Below are 22,753 nucleotides of genomic sequence, written 5' to 3' on the forward strand. Positions count from 1 at the left end.
GGACGCGACATGATGAATCAGTTAGAAATTAGGCGACCTGTTATGGAACTCGGTTATAAAACCATGCCTAAGCCGATCGGGAAAGGTGACTTACAACGCAACTGCACGCTAAATAGGCGTTAGTAAGTTCAGCAAAATGTCAACCATGTGTGGTTACGTGACCGCGTCCGTCATAACACGCAGGCATATTTCGCGAGGCAAACTACTGGACATCGGTGGCTGCGCCTAAAGGCTTCTTCATGGACCTTGAAGGCCCCAAGGTCCATGAAAGGCCCCAAGGTTCAAGGCCCCGTGGACCTTGAAGGCCCCTTGAGGGTCCAGGCCCCAATTCCACTTGGCTCCGCATATGTTCTGTGAAAGCACTAACCGAATCAGACCAGTGTTTCAAGTTGGATGCGTGGGTTAAGTAAGTATGCAGGCGAGAGAACAGCCACTTTCTTTGGTGATGTCTCCCTTACCTGCCTCATGATGGCCGAAAAGGTCAACACACGCAGGCGCCGGGTCAGGTTTTCGCCCACCACGGAAAACGTGAACGTCTGCGTAGACAAAAAGGAGTGATGCCCAGGGTCACGGGTCGGTGCTTCTCGACCAGCTTAGGCGCGCAGAAGCCGTTGGTTGTTTTATCCAAACGCACTTCACACACACACACACACACACACACACACACACACACACACACACACACACACACACACACACACACACACACACACACACACACACACACACACACACACACACACACACACACACACACACACACACACACACACACACACACACACACACACACGCGCGCGCGCGCGCACACGCACACGCACACACACATACACACACACACACACACGCGCGCGCGCACACGCACACACACACAACAAAAAACCCTGAGTAAACCACAATAGACGCACACAGCACCAAGCCTATCACCACTGCATCCCCTAACTGAACATAACGACGCATATAATCAACCCAAAAGTCACTACTCATTCATATCCAAGGACTGATCAATTCATGTATCCACACGATACTAATCGATCCTCATGTAAACTAGTCCCTAGTCGTGTCCTACGAGATGGATCCCTATTGGTCTTCCCCGGTTGTTGGCACTGACGTGGCGTACCCGATGCGTGGTCGCGACGCTGTGGTAGCCGTGGACGTCTCGTGGTGGTGACGGCGTCGCTGCGCGCCGTCGTTTTGTGGCCACCCTTGTGGTAGCCACTGCAGCAGGAGGTACCCGGGAGGATCCCGAACGAAGCCTTATGGGACCGTCTAAGCAAAGGTCGATGGGGCGTGTGCCCGGCCGTCACCGCTGGGGCCACCAATGCACCGGTTGGTGGCTCGACTAGGACGCTGGAGCCGATGCAAGGACGCCGCAGCCGCTCCTGCCCAGGCTTGGTATGCATAGTCGGTGGCCTGGCTGCCTCACTCTCGCTCGTTCCTCGGTGATAGCGGGCTCCTTCCTCCTCCTGGTTCCTTGCCTCCCGCCCTCTACTTGGGCTCGTCCTTCATGTACCTCGTGGGCTCCGTCGCGAATCTCGGATTGGCTCTCTCGCCTTTGTCAAACGGTTGCCACATTTGGCTATGATGGCGTTGGGCTCCGTAGAGGCACTCACGGGTTGGCTCTCCCGCCTTTGGCCAAAATATTACATATTTTGACACGATGCCGCTGGCCTCAATCACGGGAGAGGAGGAGAAGAAATAACTTTATTTCACACTGATTAAGAAAGGCTGTCGTTTACTTGACGAGCGGAGGTGCTTCTACCGAAGGGCCCCTGGAGCTCTGGCTGCCCTCGTAGCCCATCGTAACAGCATTCGCTGGTCTGCCGGGTCCGAGCTGAGCAACGCACTTTCCACTGCTCAAGAGTTGGTTTGGGTATTAGAGGAATGCTAGAAATGTCGGGGCAGGCCCGCGTAATGTGGGAAAGGGAGGCATACTCAGTTGTGCCAGAAGGGCATATGTTTGGAGGCATTGCTGCATAAATGGAGTGGAGCTTTCCTAGGTACGGGAAGGTGTTGTGTTGTAGCTGACGCCAGAATGTCGCCTCTTCTCTTCAAGGAATTGTGCTGAGGAGGAAAGGCTTGTCGGGTGGGTTGTTCGTGCTGTAGAATTAAGTTGTATTGCAGCATGATGGGCTCCGGATAATTATCTTCCATTGGCGCCCGGGAGGCATGGGCTCGGGCGACAGCGTGAGCTCGCTGATTACCACAAAGAGTCGTGTCCGGGAGTCCATACTTTTGTAACATTTGGGAGGCGTTCTGGCGCCTTGCAGGCAAGAACGGGGTGCACTATAGAATGAATAAACACACGTTTATTGAAAGAAAAAAAAATAGAGAGGGAGGCAAGTCCCCTTGACATGACCGTAGGCCTCGGTCAAGAGTCGGAAAACAGACAGGAAGTAAGGAGTCGGGAAAACAGGGAAAGAAAGACATCTAGAAGCAGTCCCCAATTTCTGCTTCTGCGATGAAATTCTCTAGAGTGTCTAGCACGTACTTCCTATGAGGTGGGGCTCCAAGTGGGGGGGACTCAATGTTCTTAGTCTGGCGGTTGTAGCGGGCCAAGTGTCTTTAGGTAGCATTCTCTAGGAACACTGACTACTGAACATTCCCACAGGAGGTGTCGCGCACTTCACCGGGCACCGGTACTACATTTCTGGCAGTTAGGAGAGCTGTACGGGTTTTCACGCCCGAAGAAGTAGTGAGCCGTACTAGGCGTAAGGGCCGTGCCCGTTCTTACACGACTTAGCCGCACTGTTGCCCATCGGCTGAATCCGGGGGGCTACGAGTTGGGGCCTCCGGAATTTTGTTTTGAAGAAGGGCTTTCCTCTCGGCCTTCGCCAAAGCAGCACCGTCCTCTGTGTCGATGTCGGCCTCCGCATCTGAGTCAGTGCATTCTAAACAGTCTTACACTGGGTGAACACGAAGTTGCTCCCGGGCGATTCTGTGGGCCTCTTCATTGCCTCCAATTCCTCCATGTCCAGGGACCCATCGGATTTATTATTGCAGGACACTGTGTTGGCATTCAGCAATGAATTCTTTTATTCTGCTGTCAGTGCGGCTAGTAGCTCTGCGTGAACCACAGGCTCGAATTGCTTCCATTGAGTCAGTGTAAATTATTAAGCGTTCGCGAGGGCCAACGTCGACGGGCTCCAAAGGGCTCCATAAGGACAGCAGTAAAATACCTATAAGGAAGGGCGTCAGACAAGGAGACACAATCTCTCCAATGTTATTCACAGCATGTTTACAAGAAGTATTCAGAACGTTGGATTGGGAAAAGGTGGGAGTCAGGGTTAATGGAGAATACCTCAGTAACCTCAGAATTGCTGATGACGTTGCCTTGCTGAATAACTCGGGGGGTGAATTGCAAAGCATGCTTTCCGCACTGGGCGAACAGAGTAGAACCGTGGGCCTGAAAATTAATATGCAGAAAACCAAAGTAATGATCAATAAACACGGGACAGTACAGTAGTTTGGGATAGGGGATGAGGTGGTGGAAGTGGTAAGCGAATATATCTACTTGGGCTAGGTTGTGACCCCGGATCCCAACCATGAGGCAGAGATAATTAGAAGGAACAGAATGGGGTGCAGTGCATACGGCAGACATTCTCAGATAATGAATAGCAGCCTACCATTGTCCCTGAAAAAGAAAGTGTATGACAGGTGCATCTTACCGGTACTCACCTACGGGGCACAAACTTGGAGGCTGAGGGTTCAACTTAAATGGAGGACGACTCAGAGGGCAATGGAGCGGAAAATGATAGGTGTAAGATTAGGGACAGGAAGACAGCGGAGTGGGTCAGGGAATAAACGCGTGTTAAAGACATATTAGTAGAAATGGACGTGGGCAGGGCATGTAATGCGCAGGCAAAATATCCGTTGGTCATTAAGGGTAACAGAGTGGATCCCTAGAGAAGGCAAGCGTTGCAGGGGGCGGCAGAAAGTTAGATGGGCAGATGAGATCAAGAATTTTGCGGGGATAAATTGGTCGCAGTTAGCACAGGACCAGGGTAATCGGAGAATAATGGGAGAGGCCTTTGCCCTGCAGTGGGCGTAGATAGGCTGGTGGTGATGATTATGATGACATGTGCGTTGGCGCTTCGGTCTTCGAGGCTGTAACGATCGAGTGAGGCGCGGTGATGTTCAACTGTGGCGTTTGTGTAGACATGCAGAGTACTACTTGCTGGGGTAGGGCTGTTTCCACTAGCTAGTTCCAGGAGGTGATCTTCAACCTTCCTTTTCCTTCGTCTTGGGTGGTCGTGACATACATTTTTTGATAGTGGCTTGTTCGTTGTCACAATAATGTCCTCCCAAGGCGGAAGAGGCAGCTCCTGCGTATGTCTGCGGGGAGATCGAAACCACCATCGCTCACAGCAAGACGTATGTATACAGGTGCAACCATTAAGCTGATACCCTGAATAGCTGTGATGACAGCAACCACTTCGTGGCACTGCGTATAAATGTCTCCAGTGTCTATACAAGTTTGTGGTAAGCGTCTGAGCACGAGTACCACAGCTTGGCCTCTCGCGTCAGGTGCGGGTGATTGTCTCTACCCCGTGTCCCTCTTTTAAGTTTAAGTATCGTTGGACACGAACAGTTATTGTAGCCCGCGAGGTGAACCGAAAGGCAGCCCGTTTCTTGGAGCAAAAGAACAGGTATATGATCGCACCGGAGGCGCTCGGTTAGCTCCGCAGCACGAACGCGATAGAAGAGACCCCGCCCCTTGCGTAGCTCTGGCAGGCGGCCTGAGAGCCGGTGATGACGCGTAAGTGAAGATCGCGCACTGGCACTGGCTATGACTATGGCAATGGCAATAGCAATGACGATGGCAATGGCTATGGCTGCCTCTTCTGCCTCTGTTGGGCTGCTTGTGATGACAGAGATCGAAGCTACATCCTGCAGGTCTCGGTCGATGACAGAAATTGTGTGCCCTCCAGCGTTGGTGGAATATCCCAGATGTCGCAGTACATGTCTGTCGGTAGAAGTGAGCGTGAGACGTTCCTGCTGGCTTATAAGTGTGCTTCGATATGCTCCTCCACCGCGTTGCTGACGCCTAGGGAGAGGAGCTTGCCAGTGGCTGTAGTGGGTGGTAGACCGAGAGCTTGTTTGTAAGACTTGTGGAGGATGGCCTCAAGTTTTTCCCTCTCGTAATTCTTGAATTGGAGGTACGAAGCTTCGCAGACAATCCTGGTGATTATTATGGCTTGAATAAGCTTCGTCACTTCTGACTCGTGGATTGGACCGATTTTGGCGCGCAATTCAAATGTGCGATCGATCTTCGTTTTTTTTTTCTGAAGGAGCTTCGGTGCATTCCCTCTCAAGGCATTGACACATGACACCCTCTCAGGGTATTGACACCCTTGACACATGACACTCAGTGCCTCCACGGCCATAACTCACAGCGCTCACTAGACGAGTTCGAAGAGCATATGCAGGGTAAAAGTCAAGAAAAAATTGTTGAAGTTTAGATTTGTCTAACCCTAGTTGATAGTGAAATTTTCACTGCGCTCGCTAGGCCCATTGTCGAAGTGGGATCGAGGTGTGATTTCGAAATGATGTACACACATGTTTGCAATGAGTACACTGCTTATTCATCATCTTTATTCGTCTCATGGCATTATTCGCCTCACGAGTGACCACAGCTGTATGTTCACTTTCCTCCATAACACACGGCTCTGCGTCGCACGTGGCCTCCTGGCCGTCCTCTGTGGCGGCCTGTTCGCTTCCTCCGCCAGGTGGCGACAAGGGTTCCGCGCGTATCCGTTCCGTAGTGCAGCGTAGTGCAGCTTTTTCTACAAAACCAGAGCCTACGGCAACGGCAAGGCGATCTAACACCCGCTCTCGACCACACAGCGCCACGGCAGCTTAACAAAAGTATGAAGGTTTGGCAGCTTGAATCGGTTTCGTCGTTAGTTTCTTTATTGATATGTTTCAGCGGATATTATTGCCTTCACTCGCCAATTTACTCCCTCGTCACTGGCCTCGTTGAACATTGCCATCCCAACATGCACATTGTCCCCCCCACCCGTGCTTCATGTCCTCAAAAATTTATATCTTACGCATTCAGGCACTTAACGAACAAACAAATGCAATGAAAAGAAAAGACTAAAGAGATGAACTTGCCTATAAAATACAAGTTATATCAACCAATCTATTGCCGCTTTACCAATAAATTGGACTAGCTGTTGTGCGCGATATCTCCTTGTCTTAAACTGCGGCTATCCGAAAGCGGGCGAAGAAATGTCCTTAAGAGCAAGTCACTGAACAAATACCTGAAGTTAACTAAAAGTATAAAATACAAAAGATAGTGTCAGTATCAAAGGGTTGCACAACGCAAGGTTCCCAAATATACAAAGTTTAAACGGTACTTAAAGCGACGGTTTCTCTGTCTCACTGAGGCCGTACGTGGCGTCAAAAGTGCATTGGAGGTTGGGCAACTTTCTCTGACGAAGATAATCATCGTAGGGGAGGTGAGGGAAAACAATGCGCGCCAGTACACCCTGTGAAGGAGGTTGGAAAGCCAAGCTGTACACGACATCCACCACGATTACCGATGCAACGTCACGTGGATTCACACACGTGGCTCCACAAATTGTGAAAGCAGAAACAAGTGAAATTCACCTAACAACCCTTCACCTAACCCTTATTACTTCAAAGAGATATTCTTTCCTAAGGTTAAATCCATGCATGATTCATGAACGGTGGAGTTTAATTGGTCAGCACATGAGTGGAAACTTTTTTATAGAATTAAAGGAAGCTCAAATTCGGTGGTAGACCATCTGAGTTCACCTCCGTCTCTGCCGTCGCCTCCGCCAACGGAGACGACGAGAGCGGCGGCTGAGACAGAGAAGTGCGATGCCAAGCATCGGTGTGAGCTTACTTTAATTTTTATAAATAGCGCGTGCGCAAGGCGCGTACGCAAGGCGCGCACACGGCCGCTACAGGTGCCGTGGGCGGAGAGCACAGCGGCGCGAGCGGTTGTGTCCCGCTATCGCGTGGCATTCAGCGAGAACGCAGGCGCTAAACCCGCAGATGTGCTCGGTGAGTGCAACGTCTCTCTCCCCCGTCTTCGCGTGGTCTCGTACCCAATCAGTAAGACAAAGGGCTCTCGCTCCGTTTCTCTATTTGTTCCAGGTTCAAGGCCTGCTGGTGCAGATATCTTCTGTTACTTGATTTCAGGAGGTTTCTGTTCTCACGAACGGTCGCGAGGAACCATTGGGGGATAGAAGTAAGAAGCTTCGCTTCAAAAACGATTCCCCTGGGTGAAATCGAACCTAGGTCCCGCGTTATAAAGCCGACGACTATCCTACTGCGCCATTGGTCGAAGCAGTTCGGTTTTTGGGAGGGGTTAATGGACGTGTAGAATTAGACAGAAAATTCACGCACCCCTCCGTCTACGAAGACGATGTTCGAACGCGAATCTTTTTTCGCGCCATATCAAATGGCCTAGGGTCAAATCCAAAGCCGCTGCGATCAAAATTACCAACTGTGTGCGAGTCAAAGTGAAAGCTGAGGAGTCAAAGTCCACATCGCCTGCGAGTGAAAGTCCGGACTCGGCCGACAACCAGTCCATTCCTCACAAGAAAGCTTCAATTTTAAGCATCGTGGTTGTAGACGGAGGGGTGCATAATTTTTATGTGATAAAACCTTCAACGGTGCAACAGCATTGCGATCTACGCGCTAAGACTCATTCTGTGCCACAGAATAAGGTTCACTGAAAGGAGTTGCATTCTTCTCAAGTGAGAGAAAGAGACAAAATTTTTACTGCCGCAAGGGCTAATTCGGGGGGGGGGGGGGGGGGGGAGAGGGGTGGTGACGGAGGGAGAAAGGTCCCCGGTGACTTTTGCAGTCTGGCCGATGATGGCATCTTGCACCGCCGAATCCGAGCTGCCCAACGCCCTCGCCCAGTGCCCACCGTCTCGATATGGGGGGACTGTGTTGTGGGGGCATTGCCAGAAGAGGTGATGCATGGTTTGGACCACCCCACAAGCGGGGCAGTGGGGTGAAGAGTACAGACCGGGGTACATGCGGTGGAGGCGGGAAAAGCAAAGAAGAGCGTACGTTTGCACTAAGCCCCATAGGCGCTCTAAGGTGTGAGAGAGCGCCGCGTGTGCAGGGGGCAGTAGACGGTGGGAGGGGCGGTAATGAGACGTAATCTCATAAAAGCAAAGGATCCGATCTCGAGCTGACAGGGCTCCGTTGAAGGGTTCAAGGCTTAGACCCGCTCGGAAGGTGAGCTCTCGAGCGGCTCTGTGTGCTGCCTCGTTCCCTCCCACACCCGTGTAGGCTGGGGTCCCCACCGGCTCGGTGGGGCAGTCAGGGAGATTTTGCAGAATGATTTTGAGTACCAGGGGAAAAATGCGACCCGGAGAGAAGTTTTGAATGGCCGTCTTCGAATCGGAGATTATGATCGCAGGGGAAGACCGTAGTGTTCATGCAAGAGCAATAGCCGCCTCTTCCGCAGTCGCGGGGGAATAAGTGCGAAGGGTGAGGGCGGTAAGAGGGGGACTGTTGGGACCGTTGATGATTGCGACCGCATAGGCGTCGTGGTGCATGTAGCTAGCCGCGTCAACATAGACAGTTGCCGGATGCAGTGGGTGTCGATTCGTAAGGGCCCGCGCACTTCTCCCATGCGGGCTCGATTGTGCATCGGGTGCATGCTGCGGGGAATGGGTCGAATGATGAATAGGTCATGGATAGTGCTAGGGCGGGCAAGATAGAATTCTGTAGCGAAATGAAAGTGAAGTGGAAGTCGCCGGAGGAGAGATTGACCTGTTGAGGTTGTTGCAAGGTGGTCGTACTGGCTCACAAGATGAACTTCGAGGAGCTCGGATGCGGTGTTGTAGACACCAAGCGATTCTACGCGAGTGGTGGCTGCGCTCTGTGGAATCCTGAGCGCCGTCCTGAGAGCCGAATTAGGCAGTCCACCTTTTTGAGATAAGGAAAAGAGTAAGTGATGCGACGTATGACAAAAGCCTGTATCAGCCGCAATCGTTCTGCCTCTTTGAGCACTTCGTGGCGGGTGGTGATGCGGCGGAGGAGGTTGATGGTCTGATTGACTTGGGATGTCAGGTGGCCGAGGAATGTGGTATTGGCGCGGTTCTGTTGGATATTGAGGCCTAGGATTTTAAGGCATGGCACTCGGGCAACGGGGTGATCATCCAGCCTGATGGTAATGTTCGGCGCTGCGCGGGCGCGTTTGGGACTGTTGGGCAAGAGAAGCAGCAGCTCGGCCTTCTCGGGAGAACAACTCAAACCGAACTCACGAGCATAGGCAGCAACACAATCTGCCCCCCGTCTGAACGGTGGTTTCAATGTGTGCGTCACTGCCGCCTGGAACCCACAGCGTGACGTCGTCGGCATACAAACTGTGGCAAAGCGAGGGGATATTAGCAAGAATGGGAGGGACGTTTATCATAGCGATATTGAAGAGCAGTGGGTAGAGAACTACTCTTTGTGGGGTGCCTATGGAGGGGAGCGGAATGACGTCGGAGCGCAGATCATTAACCTGAATGACGGCCGTGTGCTTAGCTAGAAAAGCCCGCACGTAGTTGTAGGTGAGGGCTCCAGGAGACAGAGCAGCCAAATGGCGCAGAATGGCGTGGTGGGAGAGCCGATCAAAGGCCTTTCCGAGGTCTAGCGCTAGAACAGCTGACGAGTCGACAGCAGGGGGAGCAAAGAGAAGATCATCCTTGAGCTGCTGTAAGACGTCTTGGGTGGAAAGGCCGGCTCGAAATCCGAACATTGTGTGCGGGTAATGTTGCTTACTCTGCAGATATTGGGTCAAACGGGCATGTACGATTTGCTAGAGGACCTCACCTGCACACGATGTGAGGGAAATGGGCCTAAGCTGTTCAAGAGTAAGCGGTTTACCCGGCTGAGGAATGAAAGTCTGGGGAACTCCCACCCGAATGGAACCATGCTAAAATCTCTTTCATTTCCAAGCCGAGTAAACCAATCAAGTGAGAAGTTTGAGCCGTCTCGAGCGTCTTCGGGTTCTTGTGAGCAAGCAAGATATCTGCGTCGTCTGGCACCGACGCTCTTTCAGCTGAGACTGGAAGCATCGCTTGGTCTAGATGCCTTAGTGCGAACGCAGGTGCACGTTGACGTGTGCCTGCGTGTTTGCGTGCACGTTGGCGTGTTGCCGTGTACGTGAAGAGAACCGAAATTTTTGAATGACTCTGGTCTGTGCTAGTTGGTACATCTTCGATATGAATCAGCCTGACTATAAACGAACGCAAAGGAAAAGGGATATACGCGGCACACTGCTGCGTCATGTATCTCCGTCTTTTACCAAAATTTCGCTTTGCAGTGCAACAGCATGTTTTGTCCATCGGGTTCTACAACGGAACTTGGTTTACACTATCAATCAGAACGGTTTTTTAACGGAGAAATTTCCTCCCAGGACGAAACTCGTGCACGTCTTGGGTTTTTTTACCACGGTTAGTCCACCCACGACCACTCGATGCAGCCCTCGAGATGCGCTGAAGGCTTACCGGCAAGTCCTTCGTTATTTTCGATAAGGGGTGCCACATCCGACACCAAGTTTCCCAAGGTCCAAAACAGTGTCAGTGACGACGTAGTAAGGTTTATGTGGCCACCGCACAACGCAAGCCGGTTGAGCGTTGCTACGAGCAGGTTTCGAAACCAGGGCCTCACCTGTATGAAGGCGAAGATGCCGGTGAGGAGCCCGACGAGAAGAAAGAGGAAGCAGTAGAAAAAGGTGGTGGCCTTGATGGATTCCGGGTTGCCGCTGCTCAGGCCCTGGTGGCAAAAGAAGTGACAGCACTTCTCGTTACTTCGCCTCGGCCTTTTGCTTCTTCGTCCCCTATTCACATCACTGCTACTCATCTTAAACCTGCTTGAATAGTGCTGCAGTCCGCATTCCCGAATTACTCCTTCCGGCCGGAATACATTTCTCTCGACAAGCTTCGTAAGCCGAAGGCCACAACGTGTTCACTGGGCGAAGCGTGTGGGGCTCGCGCTCTCTACGACACGAGTTCGGTACCCCGAGATGACCTCAAATAGTTTTCTACTTTCCCTCCTGTTCCTGCTGCCGGCCATTTGAACAGCCGAGCTGTGTAAGCTTGCGCTTGTAAGCTTATGCGAAACTTTAGCGAAGAACTATCATCATTTCCAAAGTAGAAAGGAGGGCCAAGGAGTCTCAGGAAATGTGGTGAGGAGGCAAGGAGCCCAAGGGCGGGTGCTGAGAGTGCGTGCCTCCACAAAAAAATTAGTTATCGGGAAGACCCTGGCATAGAACCCGGGGCCTTTACTACGCGAAACCGGAAACCTAACCACTGCCCACCCTAAAAGGCCGAGGGGTGCGGGGGGTAGCAGCGGCGGGGTAGCATGTGCAGCCAAGGGGAAAGAAAAAACGGTGCAGATGACATCTACTTTTGATTTGATTGACTGTAGGGGCCTCATCGCCTGCCGACGCAACGCAGGCGATGAGGCGCGCCGTGGTGGAGGGCTCCGGATTAACTTCGACCACACCTAGGGATCTTTAATGTGCGCCGAAATCTCGTACACACGGGCGTTATTGCTTTTCGCCGCCATCAGAAAAGTGGCCGCCGCGGCCGGGAATCGATCCAGCGTCCTCGTGCTTAGCAGCACAATGACATCTACCTTTAGTTCTGTAGGATGCATGGCGCGAGAGCGTCACTTCGGCGTCGAGGAAACGTTTCGGAGTGGAGTTGGTGCATTTGCAAAGCACTGAAGTTCAGTGACGAGTGCGTGACGATAACCGCCCTCACCCTCCGCAGCCGTGTTGGGAATTTGTTTGTCCCGCACGTTACGAAAGAAGCGTTGGCTGGCAGAGGTACAAAGCTTTGCGTTAAAACAAAAGTGCCGGGCAGGGCGTTCGCTGAGATCGCCTCCGGCGTCGGCCATGTGGTGGGCGAAAAGGAAAACGAAGCAACGCACCTGGAACATGTCTCCGAGAAAGATGGCGTACACGGGTATGGATAGGCCCATGAGCAGCGAGCAGACGCACCCGACCGCCATGTAGCGGCGCTCGGGCTCCGTGAGGCGCGTGAGTCTCGCGTGCAGCGGCTCGGTTGCGCACTGAGCTCCGTCATCGGGTCCGCCAGGGCCGGCGGACACAGAACCCGGCGCGGACATCACCACGGACGGCGCCACACTGGACACCTGCGCTGGCCTCTGCACGGTCGTTCGGGAAGAGTGCGCAGTACTCGGTATCACGCATGCGTGGAAAGCACTGCAGGGGCCGCCACTTCTACATTGCTGTGCGTACTCACTACCTGCACGCAAAAGCTCACTCACTCGCTCATGAGTGAGTGACCTTTTGCATGCGTATGTGGGCGGACACAAGCGCACGAATGGGCACACACATGCACCACTTATACCGTATCATTAGTTTACCCACTAGTGGGTTTTCTAATTAACACGCAATCGCCGCACAAGTGGCGTTTCTGCGTAGAAGAGTGACAGTCTGGAGGGTATAATTTTCTTCAAAATGCGTAACTTTTAGTGAATGCATACACTATTGAAAAATCAAAATTTTATGAAATCCTCAGGGGTAAGAATTAAGTATCTAAATGTGATAACCAAAACAAAGTACTCCAGAAACTTAGCCTTGCCTTCGTCAGAGGTAGGGTTCCCCAATACTTGCCATGAATTCAGTACGTATAACATGACTTTTTGCGCAATATGGCTTGGGACAGCAATATATTTTAAGGCCAACTTTGTGGATGCATAGCTTTATAAAACGCATTTTATGTCTCTTTTTAAAGTAAGCTAGCTTCTCTTTAAAGACCCACGCAACACTTTTCTTTGATGTACTTTTCAGGCCTTACATCTGTTCTCCAGGTCATGTTGAGATAGACGGAAAAAGAATTATCAGGATTCGTGCAGAAATTTCAAATTTTAAATTTAGCTCAAAATTTAAATTTAAATTTAAATTTATTTGTTGTTATTTGAATTTTTAAATTAAAAAATGCAAGCAACGTGAAGGTTGCGGTCTCTCTCGAAAACCGGGAACCCCTGTTCGGACGCGGACTTAAGACGAACTGAAACAACGTTTTGAGGGTTAGACAGTTATTGCATATGTAAGATAAACAGTCGCGGCCACTGATAGCGGGACATCGGAAGTACATGGCCCCGCTCTTCGCTGCAGTAATCGTGCCACACATGTGAAATTAATGAACTGAGGGCTAGAGATGGACGTGGGTGGCACTGCTTGCGCATGTACCGTAAGATTCCCGCAGCGCCGGCGGTGGCGCTGCGAAGAGGGGGGCCACTATCAGTGGCCGCGACTGCTTTACTTCGTTTTTTCTTCTGCTTCCCGTTGACCCAATCCCCAACCAGACCCTCGGGCCTCCTCAATAGGCCTCCTGCGCTGTCCAGGGGACGCTGCGCAAGCGGCTTCCGCGCAGTACTTCCGGGTAGTACAAAGCTGCGCGGGTCCCATAGGATCGCGTGGTGACAAGCAAAATGAGCTCGATGTTCCGGTGTTTTGCGACATGGTCACCAGCCCATCCCCGACGAGCCCGGTCTCTTCCGGCGATCAACTTGGCATTAGGGGAAAAAGCTTTGCAGCGCTAAATACGTTTACAGCGCCGGCTAAAGTGCCGGAACGGTGACGGCGCTCTCCCGCTCGCAGGCTCACTGACCATTTGAAGTGAAGCCTCTAGTTTAAACTAATACTCTAGGTGACATGGACTTTTCAACAACAGCCGATCAAAAAATAAGAGGAACGCAATCGGCGATGATTACGCTTTAAAAAGCCAGCGAATCCCGCGGACCGCTGGCTCTCCTGCTGGTGCGCCGCTCTTTTGCGTACCTGCGCACTATCCGTGTACTTTCATTAAACAGTGCTCGTTTGCGCCGCTGTTACGAATACATGGTGCAGCGTTAGCTTGCCGTTTTGTTGTTGTCTCAGTGACAAAATGCAGCGAGCGTCAGAAGCGTGAAATCTGTTTTGCGAATCCGAATTTAGTGGCGGTAAAACAAGGTGGTCGGGCGAACTGAGAGGTCGCTCGCTTTCCTTGTTTGCTCTCATTTTACTTAATACGTTCTATGCAATATATATTCCCAGTTCGTATTTAATAGGCTGGAATGAGGGTCAGCAACGTTTTGAATTGTAGGGCCGAGTTGCATGCAGCCGACACGGCGGAGGGCTGGATGGCAAATCAGGTGGGAGGGGGACGGGGGCTTTGAACGCAAAAAAAAAAAAAAAAGAAGTAGTGAATTGCCAATAATATTTGACAATCATCTGGTGAAGTGTGAAGATGGGGGACAATCCAACTGGAAGCGACCAATTCTCAGTTCTTGTCCCGCTGCCTAACTCCACTTGAGGACAAAACTTGCGTGTCGGCGTTCAGATTGTTAGCGACGACAACTGCACTAGAAGATAAACCGTTTAAAATAGAAAAATGCATTTTTTTTAGCGTAGGGCGGACCGCAGGGCTATCGCGAATATTGTGTAGGGCGAATATTGACGTGTGGTGTGGGGCGATCCGGTCAACATTGGTTTGCAACACTGGTCTGGGGTGGCGTTTCCGATGGTCGCGTATCAGGCGGGATGTTATGCCGGGGCTCGGACACCGACCGCCGCTTCTGCGTTGCTTTCACTGGTGGCTCTCCCATAGTGGTGTCTCCAGCTGCGTAGTCTTCTCCTTCCTCAGAGTCGACATGGCGGGGTTTGGCGGATCCCGTCGCAGTCACAGTTCGGTTGCTTTCCATTGCTTCTGTCTTTCGTTCCAGCTGCACAACGATTTTCGTCGCTTTTTGCCAAGGTCTCTGTCGTGTTGCCGCTGTTGCTGGAGTGACCTCGTCGTTCACCGCTTTTGGACGAGGCCTGCTTCCCTTGGTGTGCTGGGTGGTAGCTTTTACTGGATCGCTACCACCCGCTCCTTGAGCTGCTTCATCGGCTTCCGTTACGCCCATACGGTGCTGGGACGCTTCTTGGGTCTTCGCGGGCCCCGTCACCGACGCGCACGAAGGCACACACGGCGCCTCGACGCGCCCAAATCGCGCCCAAAGCGCCTCGACGCGCCCAACAACGAGTAAATTTACGTTCCGCCGCACGTGGCCTTGGCCGTTGCAGAGAAGATATGCATTGGCCGGCCAGGTGCCACCGCGAGTGCGATCTCTCCCGCCACCCTTACCTGGTGCGGGAACTCCTCCAACTTGACGCCACTTTCAGTTTCAACAGCACTGTCCTCATCGTGGACCCTTTGTCAGCGTTGCCCTCGACGCGCCAGCGCTCCCTATTCACCTCAGCCGTATAGGGTGGCCCGAATGTCTGCCCGCGACGCAGTGCAACAGCCAGCGCAGCTTCAATCTGACCTGTTTGTCCGGCGATCCGATCACGACACACCGTCCGCCCTTGAATTGAAACTCGTTGACAGCCAACATCATCATTATCGCCTCGGCCCTGTCGAAAGTGATCGCCCACACATGGTTGATCTGGTAGGCCCCCAAGACGACAACCTCGAAGAGCAAACCAGTCTGTGTGAGCCCGTCCCTGAAATCTTCGACCTTACACGGCCTAGCCTTCACGTCACCGTGAAAAACAACGTGCTCAGAACCGTGATAGTCCTCGCTATCGCTTCCCGTAGGCCTCCACCGCTTCGCTGTAGCTGATGATTCACGCGTCCGAACGCTACCGTGACCGGAAGTATCCATTATGTCCCCTCCGACAAAGACGCTTAGCGGCTTCCCTTTGTAAGAAGGTGGCGTTGCACAGTGACCTTAGTCGTAACGCCACCTTACAAAAAAAGAAAAGAACACTTTATGGAATTTTTATGCTACTCTGACTTCTTCGTTCTCATGTCTTCACAGATTCTTATCCACTCTTTTCCAACAATCATTTTTAGGTTTTTTTCCTTACCTCTACGGCTGTCCAATAATCCTTTGCGTTAACCTTAAAGCCAAGGGCTCCCGGAAGCTGGATGTCTTCCTGAATGAGGACCGGACGGATACCATTGCACTCCGTTACAATATCCCGCATGGTTTGTGGCTCCCTGCCGCAACCTGCGCACAGCTCTGCCTGTACCGACTCGCGGATAAGCGTTTTTGTCCGCACGCAGCCCGCCCGGGCTTCATAAAGCAATGTACTCCCTTTGATATTATCAAATAAATTTTCCCTCGCGATCTCCCGCTTCCCTATTCTGTAGATATCTAAGGACTTCTTTGCGTCCATTATCTGTGTCCAGATCGTTTTCTTTCATTCTTTTACTGTACATTTTATTGCCTTGGTCGTTTCACCTGCGCTTCCAGGTTACATATACTTTGTCCTGAGCCTCCTGGTTCTTTTCCTCCACTGTGTGTCCCCGCTTTTCATGTAAAGATACCGTAACACTCTGGCCGCCCATCTCTGGTCATCAATATTTATGTGTTGTTCTATGAGTGCTCCTCATGCCAGTCGATCTACCGCCCTCTGATTTAGTTCTAGCCCTGATTGAATCTCTGATTCCACACACACTATTGCGTTTATAAAGGTCAGGGCCGGTACCACTACAGCCTCCCGGATTCCTCTCAGTACTTTCTATTTGTTACATCCCCATACTGCTCCGTGATTCATGATAGAGGCGTTTCTTTTTAAAGCAAAGCTTTCTACCCCTACCAGCCAACGTTTTTTTTCGCGGCGTGCGGGACAATAAGCTCCCATCGTGGCGGATGCAGCGGGGGGGCTTACAAATACAAATATCACCAGATATTTGTATCTTGTTACCTGCGGTATTGTACCTTGTTGAACGAATAGCGATTCGTTACAGACGTCTTTATTAAAAACCAGAACTCCCGGCTTTGCTGTGCTAAACGCCAACCCCATTTCAGTGGCTGCTTCCCCGCATACATCTGTGAGCTGTTGCAGACATTGTTCGCTATCTGCTAGTAGTACCATGCCATCTGCATATACCAGTCCCGGATATGTTGTTCCAGTTCCTGTCCTGTGTGGATATAAGACAGATTGAAATTTATTTTACTGCCTTTAAGCTTTCTTTCCAGTCTTGCCATGTACAGCATGGACAGCAGTGGCGACACAGGACAATTCTTTTTTAAACCTCTATTTGTGACTACCGGTTCGGTAGTCTCCCAGGTAATTATCTCCCACGAAAATTACCTCCCAGTGAATTTGCACCTCGCCCTCATTGCAAATTCCCTGCAGCAGCTGCATAAATCCTCAGCCCTCCCTCCCGCTCAAGTATGCTCCATAGGAGTTCCCCATTTACATTGTCGTAGGCTCCCTTTATATGCGGGAGTGCTGTCATATGCGGTCGCTTTTGAGCCATTGAAACATCCATGGATTGGCTTAGGTCAAATAAATTGTCCTCTAAGCGCCTGTATCGTCTGAATCTATCTTGTAGTTCTCCCAGTATCCCGTTACCCTCTATCCATGCTTGTAATTTTGCTTTTATGGCTTGCATTGCAGCCTGCATGTCATTGAGGTAACTGTGATAAGTCTGTAGGACTTGGCATGAGTCCTCTTTGGTTTACCATTAAAGATAATCTTCACCCTGCTCTTACCCCAATCGTCCGGTACTTGCTAAGTTTTTACCACTTTTTCTATCGCTCGAATCACTTGCGCTTTGCTTTTTCGGCCCAGTAGGTTGACCAGCCGTATAGGAATTTCATCCGACCCTGTTGCGGAGGAACATTTTCTTCGGCTTTTTTCTAGTCTAGTTTCTACAACTTTTATTCTGTCTGCACGCACTTCAGTTGCCCTACTCTCTGAATGCTGTAGTCCTTCTCAACTTCACTTGCCCGATTGAGCGAATGTGAAATACCGTCTCTTCCCCTTTTAATACCTGTCCTTCATCGTTTATGACATGACGTTGTGTTTCTTCTGTCTTTTAGATGCAAAGCATCTCTTAGTCGACCCTCCGTCGTCCGGCGCTCGCACCTCTCCTACTCGCCGCCCTCTCCACGCCAGCTGTGATAACGCCGCTCTCCTCCTCGCCGCTCGGCTCGTCTCGTGCCGGATCAGGAAGGCACCGGCAACACTGTCGCTCCAGGAGCCCTAACCAGCTGCGATAACGCCACTCTCCTCCTCGCCACTCCTCCTCGCCGCTCTGGTCGTCTCGTGCCTCCGAAGACAAGGCTGCACAGACGAGAGCTGGCGACGCCGAAGGTAAAAGGAAGCGCCGAGCAGCGGATTCCTCCCTTCGAGTACGAGAAGCCGCTTTGAAACGCCAGCGGCGAGTAGCTGATCCAGATGGCGTTCGGCAACGTGACAACGCTTCGAAACGCCACCGTCGAACAGCGGATTCCTGGCTTCGAGAACGAGAAGCCGCAAAACGTTCCCCACTACTCGATAAATAAAGAAGACATTTAATACGCTACTACACGTGTCTTTACTCTAACAACCAATTAAAGGGACACTGAAGTGATATGTAAACATTGCGGGATTACTAGCGCAAATTGTAGCCCGGAGTCCCCAGGCCATGTTTCGACCACTCTAGGCGCGTTTACGCGATTTTATTTAGTAGAAAAACTAATTCGAAAATGCTGTCCTCCTCTCTTTACGCTCGCCCATTTTCTGTGGCGTTTTCATGTGACGTCAGGAGGGGATGAGCTGGCAATTGGCCGCGCTACTGCACGGCTCCCCGGCCTTCAGACAGAGGCAGTCGGCCCAGCGTTTCGTCCGCCGGCCGCCGGCGGGTCGTCGCAATCAAGGAGGTTAAAAAAAATTGCTTGGTCGCAATTCGTTCGCTTAGTTGAAACGAAGCCAGGACACGTTTGTGAATGGAAGAATGTGCCTTTCTTTACTTGGTTTGTTTGTACACTGTATCTAGCTCCAAGTCAAGGTCGCTTCACACAAGCGCTGCACAAGCGCACATGCGACGCTTCGCTGACTGGTACGCCAGTAGGAAAATATAAGGCCTCTTGAAGGCGGGAGAAGAGTCAGCGAAGTCAATATAGGTACTGAGGAAATAAAATCAACTGATATTTTTACCGTACAGCGTAAAACTAGGGCGCGGGAAGCACTTTTTTGCGCTGAGCGAACAAGCACAGCGGTCAGCAGCACGACTACGCATCTGCGAACGCTTTTCCGTCTACGAAATGCAATTGCTAGACGTGAGCTACTGTGGAAACTCGGGCGACGCTTACTGCACGAACGCAGTACAACAAATAGTCACCTAAGCTGTTTGAAATGCCAAAACTAAATAAAAGTGTAAACCGGTTGTACAATATATACCCTATATTAGAAGGCCCTCGGCATCCCGCTCCGTGGCTCAGTGTGGTCTGGGGCGCTAGGTATGTCACCGCAAGTGTTTTGCAAGTCACGAGTTCTAATCCCCGTGGGTACGTGCTTTTTTTTTTGTAAGTTAACTTTTTTGTTTTCCGCCGATGTTTTCTATATTGAGTTCACCTTTTTTTGGGCCGCAACGTTCATGGCTACACGAACTAGTTCACAAAACGCGCGCAGGCTGGCACTGGCGTGCTAGCGAGTTCTCGTTGGCGTACTGTTGCATAAGCACCGACTGCTTGCAGACAGTGGGCACAGGCCAGAATGAACAGACCCTTGGCCTGGTGCGAACACGCTTTTTACGATACAGGCATGAGGGAGGCAAGCTCCAAATATGGGGGAAAAGCGCATGACATTTGGGCGTCTGCGGGTACGCGGAGGGCGTTTATGCACTGCGTAGGTCTCGGCTAGTGAATGCTATGACTACAAGCCGTCCTGGGAGGCTTATCTTGTGCATTTTACAGCCGACAACATGGCAGAAGCGCGGTACGATGATTACTGAGATATTGAGAATGCCCATCCAACAACGCCATTGGTTATGTTTTACAGAACCGAAACCGAAACCGAAACTTGTTTGATTGCTAACCTTGGGCATCGTCCAATAACGGCGCCCCTCCTCCCAACGTCACAGCCTTAGTTGGTGCGGCCGCGGCAAACCGCGCATGGTAGTTTTTCTTCTTTCGCGCTTTGTAAAATAATTACCGATTTGTCAACCGGATAAACGATGAAAAGTGTGCTAATTTGAGCCAGTCTACGCAGTGCAAGCAAAAACGGGAGCTTGACAAATTCACTTCAGTGTCCCTTTAATACGGTACTACTCCACGGCTTTGCATTCCCTCAGGGTTCCCACGTGGAAAGATGGTGTAATTTTTTTTTCCTTAGTTGCTTTACATGGTTCCAAAACTTTCTCGGCAAGACTCTATCCTTTGCTCGTATATTCGAGACCCATGGCTCACTTTCCCCTTTAAGTTTTTGCTGTACAAGTTTTTGTACTTCCATCTTGTTGAGGCTGTACCAATTCCACTTCAAAGTTATTTCCTCTGCTTGCATTCCCCGTCGCTTGGCGTATACCTGTGCTCTGTCGATGCTTGCGGTATTTGTGCTGTAGCTCCGTTGATTTTCTCGTTCGACCATCTTCAAGGCTTTCTTCTTCCTTTCCAGTAGCTGCGTTCTTCCGCGTTTTTTATCTTTCCTTGAATGAAACCAATGAATTCGCTGTATTTCCAATCATCCGTAGGCTCTCTCGATTTCTGTCTCGAGCCTTTTGGCAATATTAGCCATTTCCTGATCATTTATTCTCCACTCGTGATCCGGCGGTTTCGGGTTTTGACCTTCCCTTTTTCCTAAAGTCATAATGGAAACTGAAAGCGCAAATTAGACACGGACAAAGAAAGGGGACAACAGGACGAGCGCTAACTACCAACAAAATGTATTTGGAAAAAACCACACTATATACATGCCACGCTTTCCACTTGCATACTACCACACATGCGCAGAGACAGTTATAATCGCCTGAGATAAGAGTTATTTTTGAGAAAGGGATACAGAGGGGATACTCACGCATTGAGACTGCAAGCTATCTATTTTTTCAGCTTCTATAATTTCTCTTGTTAATCTATCTTTATTCTTGCCGATTATGATGCATTTGTCGAAGAGCGGTTCGCAGTGCGGTTTGTGGTGAGAATAAAGATAAAGATCGGCAAGAATAAAGATATATTAACAAGAGAAATTAAAGAAGCTAAAAAAATAGATAGGTTGCAGTCTCAATGCCTGAGCACACCCTCTGTATCCCTTTCTCAAAAAGAACTCTGTTATCTCAGGCGATTGTAAGTGTCTCTGCGCAGAGACACTTAAGTTGAAAGCGTGGCATGTATATATTGTGGTGTTTTCCAAATACATTTTGTTGGTAGTTAGCGCTCGTCCTGTTGTCTCCTTTCTTTGTCTGTGTCTAATTTGCCCTTTCAGTTTCTATTATGCATCACCAACAGGCCCACACCATGACCCTTTTGGACTGCTAAAGTCATATATAGTTATCCGTTTATGGTAACTTCCTAAGCTGTGGGCACCTATTTCATCTATTTCCATTAGAGTGAACGGTTCATACATTCCTTCCGATAGGAGGCTGTGGTCTATACTGGACTGCTTTTCCCCTCGTTCCCAAGTAATCTGTCCCTCACATTTATTCTGTCTGTTTACTACAATACGATTATGTTCTTCACATATATTTAGTACGAGTTTACCATCGCGGTCTGTGTATGCGTCCACGTCCTCAAAGTGGGCATTCGTGTCTGCCACTAGAATCGCCTCTCCCGATTGTCTTTACTGGTCGATGTCACGCTTCATGCAGCTTACCAGTTTTTAATCTTTTCTCTAATCGCACTATGATCCTCTAACCAAGGATAGGCGACTCCCAACAGCGTTTCCCGTTTGGCAATCGTGCCCTTAACCCACAATGTTCTTCGCAGTTTTCGTTTACTTTGTGCCAATTGGTTCCCTGTTGAATGAGCATGCCGAGTCCCTCCCCCTTTCCTAGTACCTACGGCTCTGTTACAGCCTTGCCATATATATATTCATGCTTTACTGGCGGTTCTTCTAAATCTCAAAAGAACAGTTTGTGTAATAGCATATGTTTGTACAGAAACTGGAGTATATAAATAGTTTCTTTTCTAGTTAACTGCGAGCATTTCTTTTTTCCGTGATTTGCCCCGTGCGTGTTTATGTAGTTAATCTTGGCCACTACTCCCTTTTAGGTGCGGGGTATCTTAGGGCCGCACAACGTCCGTCCTCGTCCTTCCGCACAGCATTTACAGTCGCAAAAAAATCCCACAGGCACCGTCAGGATTCGAGCCTGTGTCTGTGTGTCGTAGACCAGACAGAGTTAGTGTCAGTCGTCTTACCCAGTGGGCTACGACCCTGTGTTAGTACCCGAGAGTCAAACGGCTTACTCTCTTGCCTTTAACGGTGCGGAGTACCTTAGGACCTCCCAATGTCTCCGAGTTCATCCGCGCGCACACCAACTATCAAGCGAAAATCAAGCGAAATTCGATGTGAGCCGTGAGTTGCAGTTTCATTTAGGGAATAATCAAGGTGCAACTCACGGCTCAAATCGAATGACGGTCGGGGCACAAATCGGATGTCACTCGGGGCGCAACTTGGATGTCATTTCGAGTCCCCGTACTCCGCACCCTCGCCATCATCTTGAAATGCTGTCATTTTTCTTTCGGGTAATTCTTTTACAATGTTTCGGACAAGCATCGGTCACCAGGGGACGCCGCTTACCTCTTCGCTCGCCTGCATTGGTATCCCATGGCCCTTTCTAAGCTCTTGTGCGCCGCTAACTTCAGCACTTTTCGTTCAGCACTTTTGACGTCGATCGCAATCGCTTACCCCTGCCGCATTATCACTGTGCCTGTCATTTAGTGCAGCTTCCGCGATGCTCGTGACCCCCCTAAAAAAAGCTACCGCTCGCGCAGCTAGTAGCCTCCATACCTGCTCCGCTAGACGCTTAGTGAAATGTCTAAGATATGTCTAAGACGCTTAAAG

At 50.6% G+C, this 22,753-nt stretch overlaps 1 protein-coding gene across 1 annotated transcript in view; it reads right to left on the reverse strand.

The window, feature by feature from the left end:
* The window catches only part of LOC144166960 (phosphatidylcholine translocator ABCB4-like), a 220,723-nt gene that overhangs the window by 84,539 nt on the left and 113,431 nt on the right, over window positions 1-22,753 (reverse strand). Inside the window, exons 12-14 of the mRNA XM_077696394.1 lie at window positions 11,920-12,156; window positions 10,654-10,758; window positions 459-536 (exon numbers count right to left, since the gene is read on the reverse strand). Of these exons, the coding sequence (XP_077552520.1) occupies window positions 459-536; window positions 10,654-10,758; window positions 11,920-12,156 (420 nt within the window). The remainder of the gene's footprint in view (window positions 1-458; window positions 537-10,653; window positions 10,759-11,919; window positions 12,157-22,753) is intronic.

This window comes from Haemaphysalis longicornis, unplaced genomic scaffold (genome assembly GCF_048455015.1).
Source record: "Haemaphysalis longicornis isolate Haplotype H1 unplaced genomic scaffold, Haemaphysalis longicornis Haplotype H1 scaffold_2, whole genome shotgun sequence".
Lineage (NCBI taxonomy): Eukaryota > Metazoa > Arthropoda > Arachnida > Ixodida > Ixodidae > Haemaphysalis > Haemaphysalis longicornis.